The 16,943-nt window shown below is 46.4% G+C and overlaps 1 protein-coding gene across 2 annotated transcripts in view; it reads right to left on the bottom strand.

Annotated features, from left to right (window-relative positions):
* LOC139052864 (mediator of DNA damage checkpoint protein 1-like) overlaps positions 1-16,943 on the bottom strand; it is a 39,886-nt gene that overhangs the window by 15,168 nt on the left and 7,775 nt on the right. For both annotated transcript variants that reach the window (XM_070530013.1, XM_070530011.1), the window contains exons 6-9: positions 16,620-16,688; positions 10,843-10,983; positions 1,884-7,100; positions 735-914 (exon numbers count right to left, since the gene is read on the bottom strand). In XM_070530013.1, coding sequence (XP_070386114.1) covers positions 735-914; positions 1,884-7,100; positions 10,843-10,983; positions 16,620-16,688 — 5,607 coding nt within the window. The remainder of the gene's footprint in view (positions 1-734; positions 915-1,883; positions 7,101-10,842; positions 10,984-16,619; positions 16,689-16,943) is intronic.

Consider the following 16,943-nt stretch of genomic DNA (forward strand, 5'->3'; position numbering starts at 1 on the left):
TCTACTTGGTGAAAACCTGACCAGTGACTGACCGACCAACCCAGGCAACACCATGGGATGGTAGGCAAAGAAAGCCTCGCTTTAAAAATGTGTTCTGCAATTATTGGAGGCCACCGTTGAAGTAGCAGGGGCAGGTGACTAGACCTAGCAACACCATTAGTGTTGACACAAGAGCGCCACTCGTGTGATGACCAACCAGCCATACGGTGTGCACGAAATGCTGTTGAGAAAGCTTCAGACAAGACAAAACGGCTACAGGTATACAGTAACTTGGAGCGATCAGCAAGAGGGAAGAAGGAAAGCCTCAGCATGGAGCCAAAGTTGCTCCTTGAAAGTTGTCAAGGGCCCTGACGAAACAGGTCCCCTTGTTTAATTACTGCAGCATACAGCCTAAATTTACAAACAGGAAATGAAGGAAGCGACCCTACTCACGACCAGCCATGCTTAGTTTTGCTTCTCACGTCCTGTTTGTGAACCTAGGCTGTACGCTATGGTAATCAATAACCTACCATCTCAGACGAAAAAAATGGTTGACCCCTTGTCGAAACTTTGGCTTCAGGCCTGACGCCTGCCTCATTCCCCTACTAATGATCACATTGTGAAAGCTTGTTGCATACCACGCCCTATATGTCACACATCATGCATTATGTGGCAGTATGCAACAAAGGATAACCAAAGATCCACACCGTACAGAATGTCAAGCCCCGTGGTATGCAAAATAGAGGCATTGGTACCTCCTCAGCGCTTGTGCTGTCAATTCCGGTGAAGAGCACCTTTGGCTTCACCTTCGCGACTTTTTTGGGGGCCAGAGAAGAGTCCGTCTGTTCGTCTCGCCGAGACTTCGCCTTTTGTGGCACTTCAGGTTTGACCACAGGCACATCTGCTTTTCTCTTGCCCCGTCTCACTGGTGCTTCCTGCAAGCACACAACAAACTTATTGAGAACATGGAAAGGTAGGGCAGCGAAAGGTAGAGCTTATGTCAGCCAATCAGCAATGAGAGACAGCTTCCTGTTCCCAGAGAATGGAGGAGGGCAAGCCCATTGTAACGACTAATCCTTCCATGAAGCTTCTATTTATTTGGCTTCATGAGCAAAGTGATCAGAGGCAGACAATAAAGGAACTCTCTGGTTCTATTCGTTGGTTGGCTGATGTGACGGATGGCTGTCAATGCACTGCATGGTTTTGGCAAGGTGGAAGGTTTTTAAAAGAATATGGCTGAAATTAGTATGTGCTATAAGTGTGAGCATTCAAGTCCCAACTGAAGGCCGAGTTCTACAACTTCTGTTTTCCTCATGACAAACAGATGGCATCCAAAGCACAGTGAATGTGTGTTCCGGATTCCCGAAGTCGCTTCCAGCACCTTTAGCACACAAAAGCATTTTGAGGGAGCTGCCACAGAAAGTGTGATCTGGATACCACCAATTAGGGTAGTTATGATGTCACTAGATGAAGTGCCTCAATTTTTAATGGCAGTAGCCAACATGTATTGTTTCAGGGAGAGAATATGCTACTTCACCAAGAGAAGGAGACAGTACGTCACCCGAGTGCTCTGTGTTATCACGCATGGTAAAAAAACTACAGCACTGCATAAGGAGCAAACACACGGAATGGCAGTCAAATGATGGCTGCTATCCTTTTCCAGATTGCAGCCAAAGAAAGATCCAATTACCTTAGAGATGAGACACCTACCGTACTTTCTTTTACTAGTCAATGAAAGCAAAAAGAAAAATGTAATAAAAATGAGGTAACTGATGTAAGTTCAGCAAGGCAAGCATGAAGAGAACTAGAAAGAGTAGAACGAGAGGTATTAATGTGGTTTGGGATATACACTAACTGTTTGAAAGATATTAAAAGGAAAGCAGGAAGAAGGGAAAGGAACACACCTCTACTATTTCCTGCTTGACAGCGACTTCCTTCACCGGTGCCTTTTGCCGAGACTTTGGCCCAACATTCACTGTTACCTCGTCCAAAGTCTCTTCCTCGTTGCCAGAAGCGTCATCATCCGACTCGTGCCTTGCTACACCAAAGCTCATTGAGGCGACATGCCTCTTCCTGTCAACTCTTCGCAGGGAGCACTGTGCAGAAATCTCTTCCGTAGCCTTGAGCACAGGTGCCACGGAAGTTAGTGTTGTGTCTTCCTTTTTGCCAGTCCGCCGCGCATCCCTCTTTCTCGTCACCGGTGCGGGAGCTGGCTTTTTGGACAGTTGACGTCGAGTCGTAGACCCTGAGCTCAAAGGCTCAGCCTCTGAGATATCTTCGCACTTGAGCTCGGTGACCTTGCGCTTGGGCTTTGAAGGGACTTCAGCAGAGTCACTGTTGCCTGGGTGCTCGGCTTCCTCTAGCTGGACTTGTGCAGTCTTTGTGCTGCTGCGCCGGGGCGTTCCTGGACTCAGTGGCTCCATTTTGACGGAAACTTCCATGGAACTAGCTGCTGCAGTACGCCTGGGCAGAGAAAGGTTTGTCGTCCTTGATGGCTTTGAACTTCTCGAGTTTGGTTGTTCAGGCACCTCGGAAGTCTCTTTCACATTGCTGTCTTCAGGGGCGTTCTTGTTGTTACGCTGATTTCGAGTTTGCTTCAGCCCTTTTCTCCCGCGCCGGGTTTGCGAGCTCGGAGGTTCTGCCTCTGTGCCACTGTTCTCCGAGGGGTCTCCTGTAGCTTCTGGAGTTGGCATGACTTGCTTGTTTTGGGATGGTTCGGCAGCATTTCTACCACGCCGAGTCCTCCTAGTTTGCAGTTCATGATCTGCAGATCCAGGTTCAGGATTGCTTTCTCCTGCGTTGGCAACACTTTTGCTCGCTGCCTCCTGAGACAACTTTGTACCGTTCCTTCCACTCCTTGACAGTTTTTTACCATGCACTTCCCCCTCAGTTAGACTGTCACCGGTCTCCTCGGTGGGCAAGTTTTCCTGTGTTTCAGGTTGCCTCGTGTTTCGCCTTTCCAACTGAGAACTTCGAGAGGTCTGCGATTGAGGCTCCGTGGAAAGTGACTGCGTTGAGTCATTCAACCTGCTTTGAACAGGCGGCTCAATTTTTTCTTGAGAATGTTTCACCCCTCTTTTTCCCCGCCGAGATGTTTGTGAGCTCTGGGACGACTCTACACTAGCCAAAGAGACATCCGCCGCTGCCCCAGTGTCTGCCTCCTTGTCTTGACCTGAACGGGTCTTCGTGCTAGCTTTTCCACGCTGAGACGTTCTTACGCTGTGTAGCTGTTCTCCAGAGTGTCCAGCTACAAGGCCATCTGAAGCAGCCTCGTCCGCCTCTTTCACATCTTGCTGCAATGACTGTTTTGCATTTTTTGTACCACGACGGGATGCCTTTGACGAAGAAGGAACAGCTTTTCCTTCAGAGGCTGTTAATTCTTCTGGTGTTTTTGATGGTGTTCCATTAATGCTTTCCGTGTCTTGTGCTGAAAGGCGGTCTGGGTCAGATTCGTCTTTCGAAGCAGCCTCGTCTGCCTGTTCCGCATCCAGCAGCAGCAACTGCCTTCTGCCTCTAGCACCACACTGAGGAGCTTTTGAGAAGTGGGGGCGTGGAACGGCTTTTCCTCGAGAAGGTGTTAAACTCTCCGACGTTTCCAGTGGTGTTCCCTCAATGCTTTCAGTTTCCTGTGCAGAAAGGCGGTCAGAATCAGCCTCCCCTTCTGACTGTTCTGTGTCCTCCACGATTTTGGTATCCACAACCCTAGGCGCTGTCTTCCTGCCAACAGCGCTGCGGAGCGGACGTCCACGCCTGGCTTTGTTCGACTGCTGTGTGGAGGTTGACTGTGGTGCCTCTGGCTGCTCAATGTCGCCTGGAGAGTCTTCCGCCAATAGCGCAACCCCTGTAGGCGGCGTTTCTTGTGCACCTCTTCGAGTGGCCTTGCGGCGTATTGAAGGCAACTCCTCTGCCACTTCTGGTCCCTTTCGCTTTCTCATGGCCACTCCTTCCTTCGGGTCTTTTGACAGGGGAGCTTTTGACAAGCGGGGACGTGGAGCGGCCTTTCCCAGAGAAGGTGTTAAACTCTCTGATGTTTCTGATGGTGTTCCGTCAATGCTTTCAGTCTCCTGCGCTGAAAGGTTGCCTGCATCATGCTCCCCTTCTGACTGTTCTGTGTTTTCCACAATATTGGTAACCGCAAGCCTAGGCGCTGTCTTCCTGCTAACAGCATTGCGGGGAGGACGTCCGCGCCTGGCTACCTTCGTCTGCTGTGGCGAGGCTGACTGTAGTACCTCTGGCTGCTCAATGTCGCCTGGAGAGTCTTCCGCAAGCAGTTCAGCTCCTGCAAGTGGCCCTTTTCGTGCACCTCTTCGAGTGGCCTTGCCACGTGCTGAAGGCAACTCCTCCACCGCTTCTGATCCTTTTCGCTTTCTCGTTGCCACTCCTTCCTTCGGGTTTTTTGACCGCAAAGCTCGAGGTTGCTCTTTGGCGGCTACGGGTTCTGGCTCTGATGTGGCAGGTGCTTCGGCTTTGCTTTCATCTGCCAGGTCAACCATTGTCTCTTCCTGTGCTTCTGCAGCCTCACTTCTCTCATCTTGGCCCTCTGTCTTTTCAATGAACGGCTGGCATTCTGCCATCACTTCTGAAAAGGTGGGGAATGGTTCAGAGAAACAGGTGTCAATGGTTGCGTCTGTGCAATTGTTGTCGCCGTCGCCCAAAGATGGTGTTAGCGAGGCCGTACTCACGACGTCCTCTGCATTGTCATCTTCCCGGTCGACCAAAGACCCTCTCTTTGGTGGGCACTCATCTTTGTCAGCATGAGTGCCCTCACGGCCGTCTGCCACACCCTCAGAGCCATTCTCATTAGGCTTCATTGAAGGCTCTTCATTCTCGCCTTTATCTTCATTTGAGCTGGACATAACTTTTGGTTGGCTGGCACTGGCCAGACCGTCCTCCGGAGGTAGAGGAGGAACTTCTGCGGCAGCTTTGCCCTTCAGCCCACGCCTTGTTCTGGATCTGCCTGCTTTGCCTTGTGGTTCTTCCATGGCTGCGTCATCCTTGGGAGCATCTCGTTTGTCGTTAACTTCCTGTGAAAGTGCACTCTCCTCGAAATCTCCCGATGCAGAAGTCCTTTTCTCCAAGGACAAAAGGGACTTCATCCTTGAGCCAGCATTTTGACGCCCACTGCTCCTTCTTGCCAGCGCAGCAGTGTTCTCTATGGGGGCTTCTTTTTCATCTTGCGGAGATGCCACTTTCCTCTTTGTCCGAGTCGTTCTTGATGGCGGTTCCTTCTTTCCCTTTCTTCTGGAAACTCTACTGCTTTCTTCCTCGCTTTCGGACGAAATGCTGGCTGGTCTGTCTTTTTCAAGTGTCTCCTCCTTGCGGCTGCAAGCTTGTTCAGATGTCCCAGTGCCAGTGTCTGCTGGCATTTCACTGCTTGTGCAGGCTTCGAGAGCCTTTTTTCCCTCCTTGACAGCAGGATCTTGAGCTGTACCATCTTCTTTATCGGTAGCAGTTGTGTCAAGGTCTGTACTCTCGCTCATATGAAGTAGAGGCATGTCACAGTCATCAGTAGTTGCACTTTTCTTATCAGTACCCGCGCTTTCTTGCAGCTCCATAGGTACCTTTGGTGGGCTGCAAGTAGTTATGATGCTTGAATGCTTGGTCGTGTGTTCAGCCCCACCTGCCGAGAGCTCAGCCAGAGAGGTATCTGTGGTCTTTGCACTCAAATCTCTGCTGTCATGTGCTTCTTCTATGTAAGTTAGTTTTTTGGACGCCTTGGATTGCGAGGAAGCTTGCTGCTGTTGCTGCATCCATTCTGCGCCTGCAGTGCTTTCTTGACTGGGAAGTTCTTGAACGGTGTCACAAGTAGGTTTCTTGAGACTCATGCCCCTCTTTGGTCGCTTGATGGTTCCGATGATGGGCGAGCCATTGGCGGCACCAGGTGTCACACAGTCTTCGTAAACAGACGCACTGGTCATATCGAAAATTGAAGGCGAGTGCCGGGCTGTGACCATGCTTGTTTCACCATCGTCAGATTCGGGATCACTCTCTGGAACAAAGCCAGGGGAAGGTGGTGGAGTTTCATCTATTGTAGTTTTTGGTGACAGCGGCGGTGTCTTGTCGTCCTCCTCTTCTGCCACTGCTCCTCTCTCTCTGCGGAACTTCAACAGGGCGTGAACTTTTAGGGGCGGAGAATCGTCCTTCTGGGTCGGGGCGCAGAACTCCTCCTCCTCCTCGTCATCATCACCGCCGTCGTCACGGTACGGCTGGGATGCTTCACATAGGACGAAGCTGAGTTCAGCTGCACCCAACAGGAGGCGGCGGTGTCGTTCCTCCGATTGTGTGGGAGCACTCGCGGAGCCATCCCCCGTGTTGTCTTCCTCTGCTTTGTCATTGAACGACTGTGTGACCGCGTTGAGTCTGTCGTGCTCATCCTGGTACGCGTCTTCTGCATATGGCTGCGTCACTGCATTCAGCCTTTCCTCTTCTTCCTTGCTGACCTCTGCTGCATATGGCTGTGTTACTGCGTTCAGCCTTTCCTGTTCTTCTTGGTCGACGACGTCTGCTGCGTACGGCTGTGTCACTGCATTCAACCTCTCCTCTTCTTCCTGGTCGGCATCTGCCGTGTACGCCTGTGTTACTGCGTTCAACCTCTCGTCCTCGTCCTGCTCTGTGTATGCTTGCGTGGCCGCGTTCAGACGCTCGGCCTCCGCAGATGGATCATCTTCGTATGCTTGCGTTGGGGCATTGAGCCGATCTGTTTCATCCACCTCCACATTGTTTATTTCACCGCAGTTTGAAGAAGGCACTTCGGGACACTCAGCGCTGCCAGCATAAGGTTGTGTTTCTGCATTCAAATGACTCTCTTTGTCTGCTGTGGCAGGCTCCAAAGTGTCTCCAGCATTTCTGCCACAGGCGTCGTCGGAGTATGGCTGTGTCGGGGCACAGAGAAACGCACCCGTATGTTTCACTGCAGGGGCGCTACCATCTTCGGGAGCTGGTGCAGCTGGGGCAGCCGCTCCAGCGCCCACTTGGTTCGTCTGAGCGTCATGGTCAGCACCCACACAAGGCTCAGTCCCTTGCGAGCTGTCTGTCTGAGTGTAGTCGAGGTTGGGCATCTCGGGCATGGTGAAGCTTCCGCTGGACTGGTACTCGCTGCTGGATGCCTTTGCATTTTGCGACTGTGAAAAGTGAAAAAAAAAAAAAGGAAATGCAACTGATGCTTTCACACATATGCCCCACTTCCTTATTTCAGTTCACTGCCACATTGCGCAGTGCGGAGAAATGCAATGGGCTAGCGTAATGCTTAAGCAAGACAAACACTGTCTACGCAAGCTCTGTAGAAATCAGAAACTGTATAATACCTTATAGTGGCATAAATTTATCAGATTTGTGCATTGTGGATACCCTAACGGACCCTTGTCATAATCGGAAAACTAGCTTTCCCACAAAGTAGATTATCAAGCTGATGTGGTCATTTTCTGCTGCATACGATCCCAGTTTGTCTTATGACATGGAATGTATAGATGTGGCTCTCATGATAAAACCATGCGCAACTGACTAAATGAAATTAGAACTTTGTCTTCATTTAAAACAAGACTAGTGCCACCATTGGTTGGGCAAATGTGCAATGCAGAAAACGAACTTACAAATTATGATAAGGGCCTATTGATCAAGTTAGCACTATTAAGGCATACTTTCATTCGCATAGTTACAGGGTTATAAGCTTGATGCTTTTTTCATTTTTCTTTAACATGCTCCAAGGAGTTGATAAAATTTTAAAAATCTTGCTAGTTAGAATAAACAAATGTCCCAAACATTTCAATCAGTTCAACAGGTGCCAAACATAAGATTTATACGTTGCCATGTAATTTAGGCCGGAGATGTCAGGTAAGGGTTGCTCCTAAAGGGACACTAAATGGAAATATTAGGTTAAATACGTTTGTATATTACACTTGTAACACATCAAAATGGCTACAGCTGTCATAATTGGGCATAGGTAAAAGAAGCAAGTGCGGCCCTTCGAACGAACCAGCAGAAGTGTGCTGCTGATTTTGACAACCTATAGGGAGCTTGCCGTGCTGATATCTGGCAAGTGAACAATGCTAAATTACAAAAACACGCTTTCCACTGTCACGGATGTACAAACATTCGTACGGTACGATCGCACTGGATCAACATGTTGGCTTGTTGGTTTCAGGCCAGCGAAGCTGCTGGCCAAAATGTGCATGCACATTTAGAATGCGCCATGTAAAGTTACTCTTCCTGAGTATCTGACATTTGTGGTACAAGAATACAGCTGTTGAGCTGTGAATGAACAAGTATCCACTTCACTTTTATTGATATTGCATGCATCTGTTCTAGCCTTTTCAGTTCCAATGTAGCAGTAGAATACTCAATAAAATAAAGCATAGCCAAGAAAATTTTAAATTTGCTTTGTTATATCCGATGATTCGCTATATCCATTTTCATCACGATGATGTTGAGCACTAATAATTAAGAGGAAGCTTTAGCTCGGGCCCAACACCGACGCGGCCTATTCAAATACATGTAAAACGCAAAAACGTTTTCCTGAGATTACCCCTGGGCCGATTTTAATGAAATTTGTTGCATGTGAGAGAGAAAGTTAAATACAAGTGACTGTTGGAGGCGGAATTTTGATTTATGTCCTGAATCTTGTTTCAAAAATTTTCAAAAATTCGAAAGTATGAAAAGAATAGAAGCACGAAGTTTACAGATTCATAGCGCTGCATCAAGAATAGATATCGTGGTTCTGCAAATGGCATCCATTAGATCATCGAAAGCGGACAAATTCGATTATCATTTTATATTTTATGTGAATTTGTTACATTGTCTACATGGGTTCTGCAAAAGCTGTATTTTCATATCACTAAGTTCTTTGAGGTTCATGTGTAACATATCAATTTTGTGCGCTTTATATGTACTATTAGATGCAATTCACAAAATTGTATTATTATTTTTTGTTGCTGAGTTACAGAGTTGTAAACTTGATAGTTTTGCTTTTGAAAATGTTAAATTTTTGCCTATCCTTAATGAAAAATTGACAACCTAAATCAAAAATTTGAAACCAACAGTCACTAGACTTTAAGTTTTTATTTTAAATGCAACAAACCTTGTCAAATTTGGTGCAGTGGTTGTCGAGAAAAATGAATTCTCCTTTTACATGTATTCAGATAAGAGCACCCAAGGTAAAGCTTCCTTTTAATCTTTTCATTCAAATGAACAAACACAGCACTGAAGGAATACTTCAACCTAAACTGTTTTTCTGTTAAAGGGACACCAAAGAGATAAATAGTTTGAGCTGTATTAGTAAATTACCCTTCCACAATACCAAGAAAGAGTCATTATTTATGTGATAAAAACATTTCATAAGCAAGAAAAAATGAAAAAAACGAAATATGGCTGGCGACGCCGCCTTGTATTTTCAGCACCAGCTTGCCATGATGTTATGGACTGTGGCGTTGCCAACTCAGGCCCAGTTAAGCTTCTTTCTTTTTAAAACTAGTAGTGAGAAACTACAGTATTTGTAAACTAACCACTTTTCAAAAACATTTAGTGAGCCCCAACTGTCCAAATAGGTACAAAGAAATACAGTTAAATCTTGATATAATGTAGTCGGTAAAATCGGCAATTTGTTTCGCTACATTGAAATTCTGCCATTTATGCAAATAAGTACAGTCACCTGTCTACGCTTTTTACACAGCAGGGGCCACAAGATCTGAATGATCGGGAAATCGAAAAAAGCAAATCTGAATTAGAAAAAAATTCCATTTCGTTGAATTCGAGAGTTGGCAACGAAAGATATGGCTCTATGCCGTGTAGACCGTATCTTCACATTGGTGGTACGAATTAAGCGAAGACAGCCATGCGAGGTGCGAATGCTTTGTCTGCCTCTCGTTTCAACGAGTCTCCGAAATTCAAGATTAAGCAACTTCCGAAACTAAATGCACCACAAGGCAGAGTAATCTCAGCACGGCCTCTGTTTGCACACACAGCAGATTAGCTCTAAAAGGGCGCACAGCCTACATATGTGCTTGGCTGCATGGAGAGCCGTGCGCAGCCACAGCTGCACTTGAAAAGGAGACACGCATCAACCTGCTCCCCCAATCCCTCTCATGTGTGTGCTTGATCGCGTTATCGAAATCTCACATCACCCTTTCCCCTTGCTTGCACAGGAACACAGTGCTCATCAAGCCACAGCCCTTCTTGGCTCACCCTCACACACTTTCACTCGCACCTGAAGCACACAGAGCATGTGGCTTGATAAGATCTTATCGCATGAATTTTATACAGAACATGACGCTGCTCTGCTTCTGGGGTCGGGCCAGGCAATTTGAGAGGTGCGTTCCACAGCAGCTGTTTGTTTTTGAACCATTCAGCCATCTGGGTTCGAGGAATTTGCACTTATCGCCTGGGTATTCCTTCGTGACGGCATGAAATTCTGTTACGTAATATTGAAATCATGTACAAACACACTTCGTTGTATTGAGGTTCTAAATAGATGGTGTTCTATGGCCAGTAAGTTACGAAAGGCGAAATACTTTGTTACACAAAGAATTTCGTTATGTTGAAGTTCATTATATCCAGGTTCAGCTGTACTTTAAAACCAGTGTCACTTCACTGACGTACCAGCACTGCGGTTCTGGTGCAAAATTTTAAGAAATGGAACTTTGACCTCCATTTTGTCTTCTGAATATTTAACTTAATTAACGAAAATTAACAAAAATGTAATTCTGGATGAAAGCTTTATTGGTCTAATGTGATTGTGTGCGTCTGTTTATTGCCTCTTGAAGGCTTGTGTTGGCGCAAGCCAGAACCATGCGTGTCAATTAGTGCCATGCCGTTTCTGACGAGGCAGGAAGGGAAGCTAACTAAATACACTCAAGCAAATTTTTTACATACCTTGGCTGCAGTCCTGTCGTTGGAAATTTCCAATTTTGAATTTACTGCAGTCCCCGTCGCTTCATCAAGTCCGGCTACTGGAGCAGAAGGCTCCGGCTCATCAGCATTGTCACCCGCCTCAGCGTCAACACCCTTTTGATCCTAGACAAAGGAGTTAGAGGAGGATAACAAGATATATCTCGTACCCAACAGTAAAGGCATCTGACACCCCACTGTCAAATGAAGCTCTTACAAATAGCATTAACTTATTGAGCGCTGAAGTCTTGCAATGATTTCTTGTAAGGCTTTAACCTGATACATATCTTGTATGTCTAGCATTTGTTTTCAGGGTGTCTACCAAGTTGACATTTCCAAATTCCCTGAGTTTTCCAGGTTTTCCCTGAGTGCCATTGCAAATTTCCCTGAGTGATGCAGAACTATGTTTTATGTCAAGACGGGCTGAAAACATGTCGCCTGAGGCTGTCACTCCCTAGTAGGCACATGAAAAAAATTAAAGAAGCGACTTAATCCAATTTGAATACTAAAAAGTAGTGTTTATGTTATTCAAGAAGAGAATAGAAGGCAGTGGTTAGTAAAATGCACAGCAAATAAAGTGTCTTCGAAAAACATTGCAATGGAGTCGGACATTCTCAAATACGAATAAAAAGGAGATGCATATAGAAGCAAATATTTTCGAATATGAGCTATTCCTATCAACTGATTGCAATCTCAGTGGTATGAGGCCCGAATTCTGTCACAATTGAGATTCTCTCTCAACACTCGTAAGTCAACCTCAACTGTTCTGAAATACTCTCAGCCCGCGCACGACGCCCGAGTGTTGTGTTTCACTGCTTTAAAGAGTTTATTTTGGTTTGGATGAGGGACACCTGCATCTCGGCATCAGCCAAAACTTTATTTTTTGAGCTCAAGCTCCTTCGAAACGGCGGCAGCAAGCTTCCTTTCCCGTTTATTCCTCAATGCGTAGTTCATTTCTGTTCTTGTCCTCCTTCCGCCACTCGTTCGCCCCAAGGATCATTTGAAGCATCTTGGTCAGTTGCACAGTCCACGACCGATTTTTCGAACTCCCTAGGGGCCGCGAAAACGTCCGAAAATTCGGCCAGTTGCAAAAAAATAAATGCGTGTCATTTACTGCCCTTAGGGACTCAAACCGCCACAGGCACGTTTGAAAACGCTCTGAAGGCCTGTCGCTACACATATTAGACATATCGGTGCTCGTAATGTGACAGGAAATACCGGGTGCACGCGTGTATAATTAAGGAATACATACTGTTTTCCGTGGCAATAGCCCCTTCCCACGCTTGTTATGCTTCACTGCAATACTTTTGTGTATGCTTCACCAAGTAACATTTCTTTCAGAGGCGAAGCTGACTTTCAGGAACCGGCATTTTCTATGTCAATCGCGAGGATCACAAAGGCGGAGTCCATGCCATTGCTGGCAGCAGCTAATTCTTTCAATAAAAAACTCGGCACCCAACGACAAGAAGTTTCATAGCGAACGTCGAAGCAGCTAGGCCTAGCGTTGCCGCAGTGGTGGCAACGGCTGCCAGCGGATCTGCGTGCGAGAGTGCCGGTTCGAGGTGGCGAAGCAATCAAAACGGCAGCCGTGGTTCCTTTGATTATTGCCGTTTTGGACCTGCCGTCACGGCAAAACGTCCGGAAAATCGGACGGCGAAGAGTTCTTGCGTCGGAAATTTCACACGTTCTGATACGTTGACTCTGTGGGGTACGTGGCGGTGCCGCGAAACCGTCCAAATTATCGGGAATCCAGAAAGTCAGTCCTTGACTCTACACTAGCAACTCCTCCAGCCGACGGCAGGGCGTCAAAGACGATTCATTACGATTCCTGTCTGTTACTCGAGCCAGCATTACTGCGACTTTCGACCCTTTCAGTAAAATTGCCGCTAATTTTCCCTGATGGAGGCCCAAATTCCCTGAGTTTTCCCTGACTTTTTCCAGACTACTAAAAATCCCTGAGAATTCCCGGTTTTCCCGGTTTTCCCGGTTGGTAGACACCCTGGTTTTGTCACGGCTATGGACTTGTAAACTTCGTGCTACTCTTTTATTTAAACTTCAGATATTCAGCTATAAAAAAAATCCAAAGACATCCAAGCACTCTTTACGAGTCGTGAATGCGAAAGCACTAATGTCCCACTGAACGCCGCGTGGCAGTCTTTCGAGCTACGAACTCCTCGCGGGCGAGCGAGTGCGTTGAGACGCTTGGCGCATTTTGATTTGGCCTCACTGAGGGGCAGTTGGAATGCAGGTGAGAGCTTGCGCGGACAAGGAACGTGCCGAGGACACAGGCTTCCGAGAGCGAGGGTGACCTAGTGTCAGAGCGATGCCCTCTCCCCTCATGCAAGACCTTGCGTGCCGGTGTTCTGTTTCGCCCGCTCTGCTCCATCGAGGTGCGTTCGTGCCATGGTGTCGCAGCCAATGGGAACTCCGTCAATGTGTGCTCGTGACGCGGTCTCGCAGCCAATGGGAAATTAGGCTGTCAGAGATGCTGGACACAGGCTTTTTCGCTAAATGAGCCACTTGACGCTTTCGAATGAAAAGTCTGGACTTGAATAAAAATTCTGCTTTCAACGGGCAATAGAAGTTATGAGAAAACTTGGCTCACAAGCTCTTACTTAAACACATGGGAAAGAAGAACTCATTCTTCTCGATAACTGCAGCACCAAATTGAATTAGGTTTGGTGCGTTTAAAATAAGAAGTTAGAATGTACTGTAGGAAGCTGAATTTTGAATTAGACCGCCAATTTTACCCCCAATATTGTTGAAAATTGCAAAACTACAAGCTCCAATTCAGCAATAAGAAACAATATCACAATTCTGTAAACTACACCTAGTAATAAACATAAAGTAGAGAAAATTGATATAATATAAACCACTCTGAAGTATACCACTAATAAATAAAGCTTTTGCGAAACCACCGTAAACACTAACAATTTTCAGCAAGCTGTAAATACAGAATATCAAATTTGTCCACTTGAGCTATTCTAGCAGGTGCAGCTTTAATAACTGCGATATCTGTTATTGGCAGTTACGGATTTGTTAACTTCATGCTTAAGTGTTTGTTAAACTTACAAATTTGAGAATAAAAAGAAAATCCAGGCCATAAATCAAAATGCTGCTTTCTACAGTCACTAGAATTTGACTTTCCCTCTTAAACAGAACAAATTTATCTCTATCTGTACATTAGTTGTCTCGAAAGCGTACTTCTGCATATCACATGCATTGGAATTTGGAAATTGGAGTTGGCCCCATGCTAAATCTCCTTTTAAATAGTCATGCAGTGCCCTCTTCCTACTTTCCCTAATTTGCATCCAACATTAGGGAGAGGTGAGAGAAAGGATAAAGGCAGAGAGGTCAACAAGGTCAAAGAATCTTGTTAGCTACCTACACTGGGGCGGGTAGGTAGAAAGATGAAAAGAAATTGATTTTGTAGAGATTTGGAAAAGAGTGAGTCAAGAGAATCAAACAATGTGGTTGAACGGAATAACAAATATTATGACTATGGCAGGTGAGTGAGGAAGAAGTTTCAACGATAGGTACTGACACGCTATAGCAGCAGCCATTCACAGCGCCAAATTGCAGCATGGGATCCTACTTAACATCAGTCAATGCTAAAGTTGTCTGTGCAAGTATCTAACCCTTTAGAATCGCAACGCTGGTTTTTCTTTGGCCTCTACTGTCTAGGTCAGCATTACAAATTGGCTCTTTTCAAAAATGGCCTGTCGTCAATGCGAGCTAACAACGTCGGGACTCGTAAAGGTACATTACTCTGTAAATTACTTTATTGGGGGCGGTCAATAAGAATGTTTGAGCATCTCCTTATTTCCATAGTGAGAATGGCTAACAATGCTGCACGTGACAATTCAAAAAGCAAGACTTCATAAAGGCTTCTTTTAGACATAGCCTGCAAAGCACGGCCGACTCCTGATGGGATGTGAAAAAAGTGGGTTAACAGAAATTAATTTAAATTATAGGGTTTTACATGCCTAAACGATGATAACCATGATCTGATTACGAGGCGCAGCATAGTGGAGAACTCCAGAATAATTTGGGCTATCTGGGGTTCTTCAAAGTGGACCCAAATCTAAAAACACGAGTGTTTTCGCATTTTGCCCCCATTGAAAAGTGGTCGCCGTGGCCAGGTCGGTGTGAAAAAAGATGGAAAAGTGTGGAAAACAATATGGTGTGAAGAGTCGAGGCAATATTTTAGTGCAGTATTGGCGGCGAGGAGTTATGGAGTCGCCATCTATCGGAAGCGCCTCGCTGGCGTAGTATGAGGGATAGGTTTTGCTGTCAGTGCTCACTGAAAACACCATGCGCGAGCTCTCCCAGACATTTCTGTAAGTACTTTCGAAACTAGAGAAGTTTCTTACTGTCTAAATAATAATCTTGGGCAAACTGAAAGCACACAATCGCTTACAGACGCTATCTCTTTACCGAATACATACAGTGAACGCCACTGCGCGCGGTCGCCGCGATGGAGTCTCCCCAACCCACTTCTTGCGTGAAAGGTAGATAAACGCTGGGAGCAAACTATGTGAAATATGTTCCAATAGTGTCTGTATAACTAAATGGAGTGTAATAGAACGAAGCCTCAATGCAGCGATCGCGCAGATTCGCAGCGACCGACTGCGCGTCTGCATGCTTGTCCGCGCACTGTGTCGCTTTCTCCGCGCGTGCGTTTTCGCACCGTGCCATGAGCTTTAGGCCACAGAATATGAGCATTTGACAGTATACAAGCAATCATTGTTGCGTGGGCGCTATCAGAGCTGTTAAAAAATAATTTCATTGTAGAGACTTCGACGCCTACGGGGACTGTGATGTGACGTCGCGACGATTCAATCTTTTTTTTTCTTCTAAATTCTTTGACCTTTCAATACTATTTCTCGAGTTGCGTCGCACTGTATGTTTATCGGTGTTCTCAGCGTGCCATTTCCCGCTGCTCCTTTTTTGTAATCCAGTGCATTAATTCATAACACAAACATGACCATATGCCATGCTTTTTTTTAAATGTGCTTCTTACCGCTGCCTTTCCACTCCACTGAATTTTCCAGTATCTATAGCATCGACAAGTTCATAGACCAAACCGTCATGACATTAGTCGGGCAGCGGACTCGGGCGAGCGTCTATGTGCGCGTTTTCAGAACATCGCAGACCGGGCGCCGTAGCAGAAATCGTCCTCGCGTTTGTTGTAGCCGATGACTGTTTGTCGGTTTTATGTTTCGCGAGCCAAGCTTCACGCAGCTTCTTGTCCTGCGGCTACGTGTGAATAAGGCTGACACTGGCCTCCGTTACGTTCGTCCGGCCCTGCGGTACAGAGCAGTAGCCTGCCATGTTGCGCGCCTTCAAAGGCAGCCACTACCTATTTTAGTACTTTCAAGCGTTGTAAAGGAGACACTTGAAGCAGGAAAATTTTGCCACTAAATGAGGACCGCAGCGCACGAGGGAATTTAAACTCGTTTTCAGCTCGCTTCGGCGCGCCCGAAGCAGCCGCCGCGGCCGCTATGTCCACGTGATTCCTCCTAGCACGTCACGCCGACGGTGGCGCCAGCTTTTCCAGTGGTGGAGCTCGAGGCCAATACGCTGGTGGGCTGCTTCATCAGGGTTTTAATAGGATAGAGGCATAGTTGCGCCGACAGTGCTGTCTTTCTTTATTGTGCACTTGTCTCCCCTTTCATAAATATATAAACAAACAAGGCGTGCATTTCATCCTGTTGTGAGGCACACTTTAACATGTTAGAGCATCGAAAAGGAAATCTTACCGTGGCAACTTCAATGGCTGTAAGAAGGGACTCTGAGCATGTGTCGGAGCCGGTGTCACTCTTGGCACCCTACAAACAAGAAAACACGTAATCGTATGCGCAGCAAAAAATTGAGAGAGATAGAAACAGGTTGGTTTTGTAAAGCGAATGTGCTAAGTAGGTGCATCAATGACCAAATGAGCTCGAATATGATGCTAAAGTCACCCATACAGCAAATTTTTCAGAGTATGTCTACCTAATGGCTTTCAGTGACACACACTTCCAGTTTGAGGCAAGGAGTGTCAGTGCAGTCACCACAATGCCCTGCTGCTGCGGCAGGAAAAG

The sequence above is a fragment of the Dermacentor albipictus genome, unplaced genomic scaffold (genome assembly GCF_038994185.2).
Source record: "Dermacentor albipictus isolate Rhodes 1998 colony unplaced genomic scaffold, USDA_Dalb.pri_finalv2 scaffold_40, whole genome shotgun sequence".
NCBI lineage: Eukaryota > Metazoa > Arthropoda > Arachnida > Ixodida > Ixodidae > Dermacentor > Dermacentor albipictus.